Raw genomic sequence first — 14,912 nt, 5'->3', positions numbered from 1 at the left:
CCTCTGTAAAATAAACTATAACTCATAGACATACATCTACAGTGTGAAGTAGAATAACTGACCTAAGATCAGGTAGAGAGTGAAGACGAGGAGGATCTTCATCCTGAACTGAACTGAATATATTTCACCTCTATATTTCTCTGTAATGTAGAGTCCTCTCTGTTTGTCTGTGTCCCATCCTCTCTGGTTTGGATGGTTTCTGTTTCTCTGGAAATCACCGAAGTTCTCACAAACACCAACGTTTGCTTTTGTTCCACTCAGAGGTAAAATGGTTGGTTGCTGCTTCTCTGGTAAAGGTCAGTGGTCCTCAAACTCACAGCTCCTCCCAACCACATTTCTGACCACAGAAAAATAGAAACCCACAGGATGTCCTGAGGTCATGTTTGTCATCATGCTGTGACATTGCTAGGCAATGGAGCACTTTCATAGTCACACTTGGAGACCAATAATAAAAGTTTCACATGAATTGTTTTTTACTCTTCTGATATTTGGTCATTTTTAATTGGGATACAGTTGTCATCGTTATCATTGTTATTGGTGAAATTTGAACTCAATTGAATTAATTCATTATTAGGAAAGTTCTGCAGTCTTTCTGCTGTCATGTCTGTCATAGAATCTGAGGACTATGTTCATAATCTGATTATAATATTTTGTGTGTCGCTAGGAAACAAGGACATTTAGCTCACGCCCCATCTGTACTTGCCACAGCTTCACCGTACCCAAACAGGGCAATTAGGTTAACAGCTCGCTCAAGCTTTAGGTCAAGCTAAGGCCCTCCCCCCAAAAACAGGGAGAGAATCTCTGGCTATATTTGCACTGCTCGCCTTCGCGGCCCTGACTGACTCAGTTCTTCCTGCTGTACAGCTCAGCGGCCAGACCACCTTCACAACAAGAGTCCTTACTGAACGGACTCAGTGAACACACGATCTAGGACTAACAAACTAAAATGAACATTTCATAACGCGTTACAATATGTTCACAATTACAGTGAAGATAAACAGAGACACAGTAGAATTCATTTAAAAGTTTACTGTTATTGATTGTACTTCATTCAAGTGGGCTGCAATACCAAGATTAATATCTGTAGGGTTAGATTAAAATATTTAAGACTGGGCAAGTTGTCACAAAAGTCCTGTACAACTACAGGCGCTGACTAATTCAGCAGGAAAAAAAACCCAAAACAAACAGTTCTGGGAATTCAAACCTATGTTCAGTTGTAGAGTCAGAGTGACTTTAGGAGAGGACTCGGGAGATTTCTAAGTTTAGATAAAAGATAAAAATCAGTGTCAGAAGTAAGTTCTGCTGTGTTAGTAAATCTGGATTTGAGTAATAATGACCTGAATTCACTGGATGTTTCATCTCATTGAATTAAATAATAATAATAATAATAATAATAATAATAATAATAATAATAATAATAATAATACAAATACATTGGTTCAAAATGTTCAAAACGATCTCTTGGCACATTAAGGAACTTTCCATTTCTTGCAGAATGGTCACACATCTATATCACTTAAAGCATTGTTTTGCAAGTGGAGACTTTATATATACATATGGAAATATATGAAACACATTGATTCTAAAATATAGTAGCAAACCACTGCTGGTTGGCACTGGCTCTGAGATACTCTGAAAGTGTGACTATGCAAACTAAGGCTCATCTATCTAAGGCAAATCAAACTGAAGTTTCTCACTGTTCTCTCTCATTTTATTAAATTCTAACAAATTCTCCACATTCTACAGTTTGCTGGGTACAAGACACTTCAGTAAAATATATATGGTCAATTTTAAGCAGAATAGCTGACCTGAGATCAGGTAGAGGGTGAAGGTGATGAGGATCTTCATCCTGAACTGAACTTCAGCTTCACATAAACTCCATCCCACATTCATTTTTGTCCTCCTCAGAGTTGAGCTTTACTTTTCTTTATAATGTATGTCCCTCTGAAAGGGTCAGAGATGCTCAAACTCACAGATCTTGCCAGGAGTGTCACTGACCACAGGCCAAATTAGACACACAAGATCATTTTAGTACTGAGATGTTGTTATGGTAACATCATACCTGCTGAACTACTTTCTTAGTACAACAATGCTAAATGTTCCACATGTCATTGAACTCAGTCATTAGGAAAGTTCATCCTCATTCAATAGTTTTGCAGATGTCACGTGTGTCACGCATCCCTCCAGCCCCGACTCTCTAGTGAACCATCTGAACACATGATTGTGATGTCACCACAAACCATCTAGCAGATATCTGCTTCACTGGATTTCTGATTCTACTCACCATATTCTGCTTTACTAGAAGTGTTCAGCAAGAAAAACATTACTAAATTGCCTCCTCACCTTTTCTATGCCTGTGCCATAGAACTAATAGAAAATTCAGTCCAGAGTCTATCCCTTAACTCAGGAAGAACAGACTATGGACACATACATAAAAGAACCTCTTGTCCAAGGTTGTACCAGAACTTCTACTTCCCCTGTAGCTTCTGGATTCTTTTTTGTTGAGAAAAAATATCGTCCCTGCATAGACTACAGAGGGTTAAACCAGACCACTAAGAAATACACTCACTGGCCACTTTGCTTGTAAAAGTTTGGACCCCCTTTTGCCTTCAGAACTGTCTTAATTCTTTGTGGCAAACTAGGTGTTCTCTGTTCCTCAGAGATTTTGGTTGGTTATTTGAGTTCCTGTTGCCTTTCTATCATCTGGAACCAGTCTGCCCATTCTCCTCTGACCTTTCACCAGGGGCGTTGCCTGGGTATGTAAAGATCCGGGGCTCTGCCCAATTAATTATATATATATATATATATATATATATATATATATATATATATATATACACACATTTTTTATTTATTTATTTATTTTTTACAATATGTACCCTGATATATAATGTTTAACACTATAATATGGAGTTATATTTTTTTATTCAACAGATTTAAAATTTAACAAAGGGTGCACAAATTCTGCAGAATGACAGTTGGTGACCTAAAGATAGTGAGCTTTTACTAAAGGATCTAACTAATTCCGAAGCTGACTGGTGACAAGCTGCATTTTATTAAGCACACAGTGGGTTTGATCTGTGTGTTTTGATTCGGAGACGTGTGTTTTTAACCAGCTATCAGATCCACAAACAATGTCATCACAGTTTACATAGTTAACTACCGTTTCCTTTCTCCTTGAAAAAACGCCGTATATCCATTTTCTTTCACCGTCAGCTTCCTGCAACCTGCTGCCAAACATGGCTAGAGCACATGTGCGCTCCCCCACGGGGGTGGGGTGGGCTCTCCTCCGCGCCCGCAAAACCAGCAAGCTGATTGGCTGTTTCTCCTGAAAGGCGGAACTTTATCCTTGAAGCGGCACTATGATTGGCGTTAAGAGATTTCCTATTCTCACAGCAGCATTGGCCTCCTCATTAATAGTACAGCTGAGCGAAAAGGTTCGGGGCTACTGGATAATCATTCGGGGCTGAAGCCCCGGAAGCCCACCCCAGGCGACGCCCCTGCCTCTCACCCAGGCTTATTATGTATTATTACACACAAGTGGCCAGTGAGTGTATACCTGTCCACTTGCTCTCATCCAGATAGTGTTAGAACAACTATAGGGAGCCAGATTTTTCACTACATGCTATCCAAGGAGTGTTTATGATCTAGTCTGAATTAGAGAAGGAGACAAATGGAAGACATGATGATAGGCAAGTCTATAAATTACCTATATATATAATATCCTCATCTACTCTCCTGACTTTGATTCTCACATTGATCAGGTTTGTTCTGTCCTGAAATAAAAATTTGTGAAAGCTTAAACTTTGGATTTTATTTTTGATTGGTCAGAAACATAAAACAAACAAACAAGGCAGCAGAGCAATAAAACCACATCGCCGATGAAAAGGTGGAGTTTTGTGATGGAAAACAGATTTCCATCACAGGAAAACTGGCTCAGTGAGAAGAATGTTTGTAAGGTTTTACTCCTGTGTGCTGCAACAGATAAAGACACAGAGAGAAGGTCAGAGAAAACATGAAGCTATGTCCTTTTTGAGTCATAAAACTTATTTAGCGTCTTCGTTCTGTCAAGAGAGAGCCAGAGCTAACCCCCTTTTTATAAACAGATGTCCATTACCTCTGGTGGCTGGAGCTGTTATCATCAATCTGCAGAAGAAGTAAAGAGGAATAAGTAAACATTCAATGCCAAATTAGCAAAAACATGTCAGGACACTGGATTTAATTGGTTAGCTGGGTTACCCCTTGTCTTGATGAGCACGAGATGTCTGTGACAGTGAAATCTCTTTCATTTGTTCAAAACAAAGTCACTAAAATCTACCAGTCTGGAAATGGTTATAATGCCATTGCTAAGACCAAGACCAAAATGTCACCAAGAGCACATTGTTGACTCATCCAGGAGATCACAAAAGAACCCAGACAAACTTCTAAGGAACTGCAAGCCTCATTTGCCTCAACCAAGGTCCATGTACATGATTCCACAATAAGACAGACTCTGGGCAAAAATGGCATCCAGGACAGTTATTGCAAGGTGCAAACCACTGCTGACCTAAAGAAAAAGAACAAAAAGATTCATCTCGAATTTAACAAAAAAAAGTCCAGATAATCTCCAATACGTCTGGGATAATATTTTGTGGACTGCTGAGTCAAAGGTGGGACTTTTTGGAAGGCATGGGTTCTTTTACATCTGGCGTAAAGCTAATACTGCATTCCACCAAGAACAGCATACTAACAGTTAAACATGGTGGTGGTAGTGTGATGGGCTGGGGCTGCCTTGCTTCTGAAGCACCTGGACAACCTGTAATAATTGATAAACCATAAATTCTGCTCTCTATCAGACAATCCCGAAGGAGAATGTGAGTTGCACCTGTCAGTTCTTGACCTATAGCACAAACACTATTGGGTTATGCAGCAGGACAAGGATGCAAAGCACACAGGCAAGTCCAACTCTGAATGGCTTAAAAGAAATTGAGAAATTGAGGTTTTGGAGTGGCCGAGTCAAAGTCCCAAACTGAATCGCATTGAGATGCTGTGGCAAGACCTTAAACAAGCAGTCCGTGCTCAAAAATCATTAATTGTACCAAATATAAATAGATTCTGCAAAGAAGAGTGGGCTGGAATTCATCTGCAGTGATGGAAAAGGACTCACTGCAAGTTATTGCAAAAGTTTGACTGCAGGTGTTACTGCCCAGGGTGGCATAATGAATTATTAGGTTTATGGGGGCAGCTACTTTTTCACATGGGTCACATAGGTTTTGAGTAAATCTTTGTCTTCAATAAATGGAGTGTTTACGTTTTTTTCCCCAATTTGTACACGTCATGTGTTGTCTTTATCTTCTATTACTATTAGTTGGATGATCTGAAACATTTAAAAGTGACAAATTCGCAAAAATAGAAGAAATTGAGTGAGGGACAAATACTTTTTTCACAGCATAAGCATGACTGAAGAGGACTGAATGAATATTACAGCGTCAGAGCTTAAAGGAAATATTTCTTGGAGATACCATTGGACTGAAAGTTCTGAACAATAAAGGGGGTACTTAAGAAATGATGTCAATTTGGTCCTATTGAGAAGCTTCACAGCTGCAAGAACCATGTTCTTGTCAAATTGTCACATTGAAAATGAGTGGAGGAAATGAATGAAATACCAAAATACCAAAATCTACTGCTGTACCTGTTAAATTATTTCCTGAAGAAACCACAGACAAAGGACTACTTTGCCTGTAACACAGGACTAGATTGGAACTGGACCTAATGCTTCCAGTCCAGGTTACAGTAGAAAAGTGTAGCATGTTCTTTTGTTCTTTTGTTCACTGCTGTGATTGATGTCTTACATTGAATCTAGTTTTCATTTTAAGACACTTTGTGTCCCGGTTTTTGATTGTCATGAACCTACACATGGTACACACCAACAATTGGTGAGCCAGCCAGGAGGGCGATCTCCAGGGAGGATAGAGAAACACTGCTGAGTTCTGAGTTCTACGTGTTAACATAGTACTTTAATTGTAGTAAGGGAGTAAGAGACTTGTCATCTGTCATCCCTGATCAGAGCTCATTAGTAGAGTTTAAGCACACATTTTTAAAGGAGCTGTGTCAGAAATATCGAAGCAAAACTCTGTTTGAGTGATCAAAATACATATAGTGACCCAAAACAAAAGAATACTTCATCAAAGTAGTGAGGTTTTAGGATAACCTGGATTCTGTCTCAGCTTGTTGGGTTATTCACATAACCTGGTGATGCCTGGTTTGATTGTCCTAACCTGTGCTCTTTTGTGTAGTAACCCATGCTTGAGTTATTACAATAACCCTCTATGTGTGCCCCAAACAGTGTTAGCATTTTTCTCACTGTCTCTGCTTAATCAAGATTAATAAGTACACTGGTAGTCATTTTAATAAATTCTTCTTCATCAAAAGGAAACGCAACAACAGTGTGTTGGCTTAATGGTATCATTGCCTTCTAGTGCAAAACAGCACTGTTTCCATGCAGTGGGAAAGAGTGCTACCCAGGTAAGCACAGGTTAAATCTCATGCTGACCTACATTTATGACATTTGGCTGACGCTCTTATCCAGTACGACTTACAGCTTAAAAAATAATGACCTTCAGTAAGAGTTTGCTCATCTTCATAATGGGCACTCATGGGCTGGATGTTAGAGCACCAGCCATGTGACCGGAAGGTCGCTGGTTTGATCCCCTGAACTGACAGCACATGACTGAAGTGCCCTTGAGCAAGACACCTAACCCCCAACTGCTCCCTAGGGGTCTTCACTTGCGTGTATGTAGTGTTTCACTGTATGAGTTAAACGCAAAGGTGAAATTTCCCCATTGTGGGACTAATAAGGGTCACTTAATCTAATCCACAAAATCCAATGGGTATATCACACCTGTGAAGGCAACAGGACTAAGAAACTTTCAAATCTACTCCTGTGTTTACATAAAGAAAAGAGATGCAGTAGAAAATATACAGGAAAGGATATTAATCTCGTACCTTATTTAAATAAAGTAATAAAAAAATGTTGAGAACATGCTCAAAAACATTTGGAACATTCAGAAAATTTGATCAGACAGCCTGCAAGCCAACGGACAAGTTCTCTGTCAACTAAAATCTGCTCCACACTCACAGCATTTCAGTACCAGGGGCCGCAACTTCCTGTCAGACTTAAGCACTTTTGATGGCTATGAAGCAGATTGGCTAAAGTCATGGTCAGCAAAGTCCCAGTAATCTTGATCGTAACAGATATTAAGATTTCACAGAAATTTGCAAATAAAGAAGCTTTCTTTCACTGTGAAGTTTAATAGTTTAATAGTTTAATAGTTTATTAGACTGGATCGACAGAAAATAGGTACTTTCTTTTTGAACAAGTTCAAAAAAGTTGCGGCTTGCAGGAATGGTAATAAGAAATAATGGTTAATGGTTAAGGTGGAGGTTTGCACTGGAGAGGAGAGGAATGAAGGTCAGTAGAGACAAGATGGAATACATGTGTGTGAATGAGAGGGAGGCAGGTGGAAAGGTGAAGATGCAAGGAGTAGAGGTCGTAAAGGTGGATGACTTCAAATATCTTGGGTCAACCATCCAGTGCAATGGACAGTGTAGAAAAGAGGTGAAGAGGGTGCAGGCAGGATGGAGTGGGTGGAGACGGGTGTCAGGGCTGATGTGTGACAGAAGCATAGCAGCAAGAGTGAAAGGGAAGGTTTACAAGACAGTAGTGCGTCCTGCTATGATGTACGGTTTGGAGACTCTGGCTCTGTCTAAAAGACAGGAGGCTGAGCTGGAGGCGGCGGAGATGAAGATGCTGAGATTTTCGTTGGGAGTGACAAGGATGGACAAGATTAGAAATGAGCAGATCAGAGGGACAGTGAAGGTGGAGCAGTTTGGAGATAAAGCCAGAGAGGCCAGGTTGAGATGGTTTGGACATGTGTTGAGGAGGAATAGTGGATATATTGGGCAAAGAATGTTGGAGATGGAGCTGCCGGGTAGAAGGAGAAGATGTAGACCTCAGAGAAGGTTTATGGATGTAATGAAGGTGGACATGGAGATGGTTGGTGTGAAAGTAGAGGAGGCAATGGATAGGGTGAGATGGAGGCAGATGATCCGCTGTGGCGACCCCTAAAGTGAGCAGCCAAAAGAAGAAGAAGAAGGTTAATGGCGTCATCAGAAGATTCCTGCTGACGGACGTTCACTGTGGCATCAACTGGAGAATTTGGTTTCTTCTGGAGGGTTTGATGGCAGTTGTGCAGTGGTGTATACAGTGTTTGGGGGATCAGAGGGGGCTCTTGGGGGTTGGCTCATAGAGTAAAGTGCAGTAGATCCACTGCCTGAATGGGGTCTTATGTATCTAATCTCCTCATAGTCACATGCAGAGTGAGAAATCTGAGGACAAACAAAATGTCACAAGAAAATTACAACAAAAAACACATAACATACGAGCATGCAGGTATACATCAGGTATACACACGTAAACACACAGCTACTCACTGTATTATTCTCCTCCATCCTTTTTGGTGAAGAGGTGGAGCCTATGGATAACAACATTTCAGAACAAATCGAAGCATCGTTTATTATCTAGATTAAAACGTCAACACATGTTTAAATCAGGGGCATCTGGTGTTGAAACAGAAATGGATGGTAAGTTATATAGTTACTTTATTAGTCCCACAAACGGGGAAATTCCACCTCTGCATTTAACCCATCCGTGAAGTGAAACACCACATACACACTAGTGAATACACACACTGGAGGGCAGTGAGTACACTTGCCCGGAGCGGTGGGCAGCCCTATCCACGGCGCCCGGGGAGCAGGTGTCTTGCTCAAGGACACCTCAGTCATGGACTGTCTGCCCTGGGGATCAAACCGGCAACCTTCTGGTCACAGGGCCAGTTCCCGAACCTCCAGCCCACGACTGCCCCCAACTATTAATCCATTATATCTATTAATCAATGTACTTCTGAAGTATTTGATGTTTATGAAAAAGATCACTGTTGAAACTGTCCCTCCTTTGATTTATACTACTTTCTGTAACTTGCTGTCTCTTCCGTCTCTTTCAGTCATAAATCTTTTGCACCCCTCCACCATGTCAGCATCTCCCTGCAGACTTCTGTGCTAGCAATTCCAGTGAAGTTGGGACGTTGTGTAAAACATAAATAAAAATAGAATACGATGATTTGCAAATCCTTTTCAACCTATATTCAATTGAATACACTACAAATTTATATTTATATATTTATATTATATTTATATTTAATGTTCAAACGGATAAACTTTATAGTTTTTTGCAAATATTCACTCATTTTGAATTTGATGCCTGCAACATGTTCCAAAGAAGTTGGGACCAGGGACAACAAAAGACTGGGAAAGTTGAGGAATGCTCAAAACGGATATTCCCACATGGGCTCAGGAACACTTCAGAAAATCACTGTCAGTGAACGCAGTTCGTCGCTCCATCTACAAGTGCAGGTTAAAACTCTGCCATGAAAAGCGAAGCCACATATCAAAACCACCCAGAAACACCGCCGGCTTCTCTGGGCCGAGCTCATCTGAGATGGACTGACGCAGAGTGGAAAAGTGTCCTGTGGTCTGACGCGTCCACATTTCACATTGTTTCTGGAAATCATGGACGTCACGTCCTCCGGGCCAAAGAGGTAAAGGACTGTCTGCATTTTTATCAGCGCAAAGTTCAAAAGCCAGCATCTCTGATGGTGTGGGGGGTGTTAGTGCCCATGGCAGGGGTAACTTGCACATCTGTGAAGGCCCCATTAATGCTGAAAGGTACATACAGGTTTCGGAGCAACATCTGCTGCCATCCAAGCAGCGTCTTTTTCAGGGACGTCCTGCTTATTTCAGCAAGACGATGCCAAGCCACATTCTGCACGTGTTACAACAGCGTGGCTTCGTAGTGAAAGAGTGCGGGTACTAGACTGGCCTGCCTGCAGTCCAGACCGTCTCCCATTGAAAATGTGTGGCGCATTATGAAGCTCAAAATACGACTGCGGAGACGCCGGACTGCTGAGCAACTGAAGCTGGACATCAAGCAGGAATGGGAAAGAATTCCACCTACAAAGCTTCAACAATCAGTGTCCTCAGTTCCCAAACGCTTATTGAGTGTTAAAAGGAAAGGTGATGTAACACAGTGGTGAACACGCCCCTGTCCCAACTTCTCTGGAACGTGTTGCAGGCATCAAATTCAAAATGAGTGAATATTTGCTAAAAACAATAAAGTTTATCCGTTTGCACTGCAAACGAAACCAAGTTACTGCTCATGAAATTGTGCTTTCTATTCAAATTTAGGACTGTTAATGATGGCTTAGTTTAGGATTAAAAGATGGTTTAGATCCAACAACAAACCGACCGATGATTTTGTCTGTAGTCGTAATGAAACACAGTAACATGTATTTTTTTAACTACTCAAATCTGGGAAGCACCAGAAGTTTTTACAGAGGTGCTACAAAGCTCTCAAAACCATACCGATACATTTTGTATAGAAGCACTATGGTTTCCCAGACATGCCATCGTGACGATGACAAACTTACAAATATTTCTAATAAACATAGATCTTACTCGCATTCTGACCCCTTTGTTTTCTGTTTGTGTGTGTGTGTGTGTGTGTGTGTGTGTGTGTGTGTGTGTGTGTGTGTGTGAATAGCACCTTGTATCATCTTGGTGCATCTCAGTTTGTAGAAGATCAGTGCTGATCCTCCAATCAGCAGCAGAGCCACACAGACACTCACAGTGATGATGATCACAGGGGAACATGAAGCTGAGAGACAGAAACAACAGACCAACATCATCACATCACATGATCACAAACACCTCCTCAAACTAGTAACCTCCTTCTCTCCTAGTGTGGAGCCCTAAACTGACCCCTTGCCCGAACGCATTAAATAAGGCATTAGATGTTCTTCAGTAGATGAGGTTGCTGGTATCGTGGTTGTGCTGGGACTTGCTGGTGGCAGGTGGTTGGGATCTGCTCTTTCTTTCGCTTTATGGAATTATCCAGTAGAAAACACTAAAATATTTGGATTTCCTGACTTTAACCATCAGTAAATGTGTATATATGGACAGACCAACGTGAGACAGCTGGACACAGAACAGAAGAGGGTGTTTGAAGAATGAGAGAGTTCTTACCACTGAAATCTTCTTTATCAGATGAGACTTGTGTTTTTTCTGTTGTAGATGGACTTGATGTTTCTTTAGGATATACAGAAAAAATACATTAAAAATATGTATTATGATTCAAAAGTTTAGCCTTACTGACTTTAACCGTCAGAAAATGTGTTTCTTCATATCTGACACGCTTAAAATAACTGACCAAACCCGAAAACACAAACCGCATCTAAACTAGACTCTGTAACTTCCTCTGTTCTCTGTGGTGCGAAGACGACTGTCACGCTCAGTGTGTTGTGTAAATTCTGGTCACTTTAGACTGACGCTCTTTTTTTTTTTACACTCAGCCCTCGGAAAAAAAGCAGGGAGAGGGAATTAGTTTTGTTCTATCCATTTGTACATAAACAGGGAATGTAAACCGGCAGATCTGACTACGACAGCTTAACGACTCCAGCAGATCTGACTATGACAGCTTAACGACTCCGGCTGATCTGACTACGACAGCTTAACGACTCCAGCAGATCTGACTATGACAGCTTAACGACTCCGGCAGATCTGACTATGACAGCTTAACGACTCCAGCAGATCTGACTATGACAGCTTAACGACTCCGGCAGATCTGACTATGACAGCTTAAGGACTCCAGCAGATCTGACTATGACAGCTTAACGACTCCAGCAGATCTGACTATGACAGCTTAACGACTCCAGCAGATCTGACTATGACAGCTTAACGACTCCAGCATATCTGACTATGACAGCTTAACGACTCCGGCTGATCTGACTATGACAGCTTAACGACTCCAGCAGATCTGACTATGACAGCTTAACGACTCCGGCAGATCTGACTATGACAGCTTAACGACTCCGGCTGATCTGACTATGACAGCTTAACGACTCCGGCAGATCTGACTATGACAGCTTAACGACTCCGGCAGATCTGACTATGACAGCTTAACGACTCCAGCAGATCTGACTATGACAGCTTAACGACTCCAGCAGATCTGACTATGACAGCTTAACGACTCCGGCAGATCTGACTATGACAGCTTATGACAGCTTAACGACTCCAGCAGATCTGACTATGACAGCTTAACGACTCCGGCTGATCTGACTATGACAGCTTAACGACTCCAGCAGATCTGACTATGACAGCTTAACGACTCCGGCTGATCTGACTATGACAGCTTAACGACTCCGGCTGATCTGACTATGACATCTTAACGACTCCGGCAGATCTGACTATGACAGCTTAACGACTCCGGCAGATCTGACTATGACAGCTTAATGACTCCGGCAGATCTGACTATGACAGCTTAACGACTCCGGCAGATCTGACTATGACAGCTTAACGACTCCGGCAGATCTGACTATGACAGCTTAACGACTCTGGCAGATCTGATTATGACAGATCTGACTATGACAGCTTAACGACTCCGGCTGATCTGACTATGACAGCTTAACGACTCCGGCAGATCTGACTATGACAGCTTAACGACTCCGGCAGATCTGACTATGACAGCTTAACGACTCCTGCAGATCTGACTATGACAGCTTAACGACTCCAGCAGATCTGACTATGACAGCTTAATGACTCCGGCTGATCTGACTATGACAGCTTAACGACTCCGGCAGATCTGACTATGACAGCTTAACGACTCTGGCAGATCTGACTATGACAGCTTAATGACTCCGGCAGATCTGACTATGACAGCTTAACGACTCCGGCAGATCTGACTATGACATCTTAACGACTCCAGCAGATCTGACTATGACAGCTTAATGACTCTGGCAGATGTGACTATGACAGCTTAATGACTCCGGCAGATCTGACTATGACAGCTTAACGACTCCGGCAGATCTGACTATGACAGCTTAACGACTCCAGCAGATCTGACTATGACATCTTAACGACTCCGGCAGATCTGACTATGACAGCTTAACGACTCCAGCAGATCTGACTATGACAGCTTAACGACTCCAGCAGATCTGACTATGACAGCTTAACGACTCCGGCAGATCTGACTATGACAGCTTAACGACTCCGGCAGATCTGACTATGACAGCTTAACGACTCCGGCAGATCTGACTATGACAGCTTAATGACTCTGGCAGATCTGACTATGACAGATCTGACTATGACAGCTTAACGACTCTGGCAGATCTAACTATGACAGCTTAACGACTCTGGCAGATCTGAGTATGACATCTTAACGACTCTGGCAGATCTGACTATGACAGCTTAACGACTCTGGCAGATCTGACTATGACAGCTTAACGACTCCAGCAGATCTGACTATGACAGCTTAACGACTCCAGCAGATCTGACTATGACAGCTTAATGACTCCGGCAGATCTGACTATGACAGCTTAATGACTCTGGCAGATGTGACTATGACAGCTTAACGACTCCGGCAGATCTGACTATGACAGCTTAATGACTCCGGCAGATCTGACTATGACAGATCTGACTACGACAGCTTAATGACTCTGGCAGATCTGACTATGACAGATCTGACTATGACAGCTTAACGACTCTGGCAGATCTGACTATGACAGATCTGACTATGACAGCTTAACGACTCCGGCAGATCTGACTATGACAGCTTAACAACTCCGGCAGATCTGACTATGACAGCTTAATGACTCCGGCAGATCTGACTATGACAGCTTAATGACTCTGGCAGATCTGACTATGACAGATCTGACTATGACAGCTTAACGACTCTGGCAGATCTGACTATGACAGATCTGACTATGACAGCTTAACGACTCTGGCAGATCTGACTATGACAGATCTGACTATGACAGCTTAACGACTCCGGCAGATCTGACTATGACAGCTTAACGACTCCGGCAGATCTGACTATGACAGCTTAAAGACTCCGGCAGATCTGACTATGGCAGCTTAATGACTCTGGCAGATCTGACTATGACAGATCTGACTATGACAGCTTAACGACTCTGGCAGATCTGACTATGACAGATCTGACTATGACAGCTTAATGACTCCGGCAGATCTGAGTATGATATCTTAACGACTCTGGCAGATCTGACTATGACAGCTTAACGACTCTGGCAGATCTGACTATGACAGCTTAACGACTCCGGCAAACTCTTGTGCTTTTTTTAATTCTCAGGTTTTAAAGCCATAATGTTTTGATGAGTCATGCCACTCAGCCCCCCTCAATGTCCAAAACGGCCTCGGTCATGTGTGCTGCGTTCATGCTGGGTTGTTCTGGTTTATCTAGTTCGACTAGTGACATTACTTAGCCAAAACAGTCTCGCTAATTTGTGCTGTGTCTGGACCCCCTTTTGTCTTCAGAACTGCCTTAATTCTTCAAGGCAGACTTTCAACAAGGTCCTAGTAGATCAGCAGTTTCTGAAATACTCAGACCAGCCCGTCTGGCACCAACAACCACGCCACGTTCAAAGCCCCTTAAATCCCCTTTCTTCCCCGTTCTGATGCTCGGTCTGCACTTCAGCAAGTTGTCTTGACCACCTCTACATGCCTAAATGCAGTGAGTTGAGGCCGTGTGATTGGCTGATTAGCTAGTGGCTGGTGAGTGTGTATTCCAATACTGATCATGTGGAGGCCCTGACATCAGTCAAGCAAATGAATCTGTTATTTTTTTTATAACAGACATTTTACAACTTAGCTTAGAACCTGTTGACATATAACTTATCAACTTCACTCAACATCAATAAACCATGACCACATGAGAAGTAGTAAAAGTTCATGTATCTCACCAGAAACCTGGAGCTGAATCTCTGTAAAGAAGGACTTATAGCTGATTGACCCCATTCTTTCCTCAG

The 14,912-nt window shown here is 42.1% G+C and overlaps 1 protein-coding gene across 1 annotated transcript in view; it reads right to left on the bottom strand.

Moving 5' to 3' along the window:
• Positions 1-8,073: 8,073 nt before the first annotated feature.
• LOC108413073 (polymeric immunoglobulin receptor-like) overlaps positions 8,074-14,912 on the bottom strand; it is a 7,770-nt gene continuing 931 nt past the window's right edge. Inside the window, exons 3-7 of the mRNA XM_037543861.1 lie at positions 14,847-14,912; positions 11,119-11,181; positions 10,640-10,750; positions 8,473-8,513; positions 8,074-8,367 (exon numbers count right to left, since the gene is read on the bottom strand). The exon at positions 14,847-14,912 is cut by the window's right edge and continues 255 nt beyond it. Coding sequence (XP_037399758.1) covers positions 8,185-8,367; positions 8,473-8,513; positions 10,640-10,750; positions 11,119-11,181; positions 14,847-14,912 — 464 coding nt within the window. The 3' untranslated portion in view covers positions 8,074-8,184. The remainder of the gene's footprint in view (positions 8,368-8,472; positions 8,514-10,639; positions 10,751-11,118; positions 11,182-14,846) is intronic.

This window comes from Pygocentrus nattereri, chromosome 12, assembly GCF_015220715.1.
Source record: "Pygocentrus nattereri isolate fPygNat1 chromosome 12, fPygNat1.pri, whole genome shotgun sequence".
NCBI lineage: Eukaryota > Metazoa > Chordata > Actinopteri > Characiformes > Serrasalmidae > Pygocentrus > Pygocentrus nattereri.
This window is presented reverse-complemented; position numbering and strand designations above follow the sequence as displayed.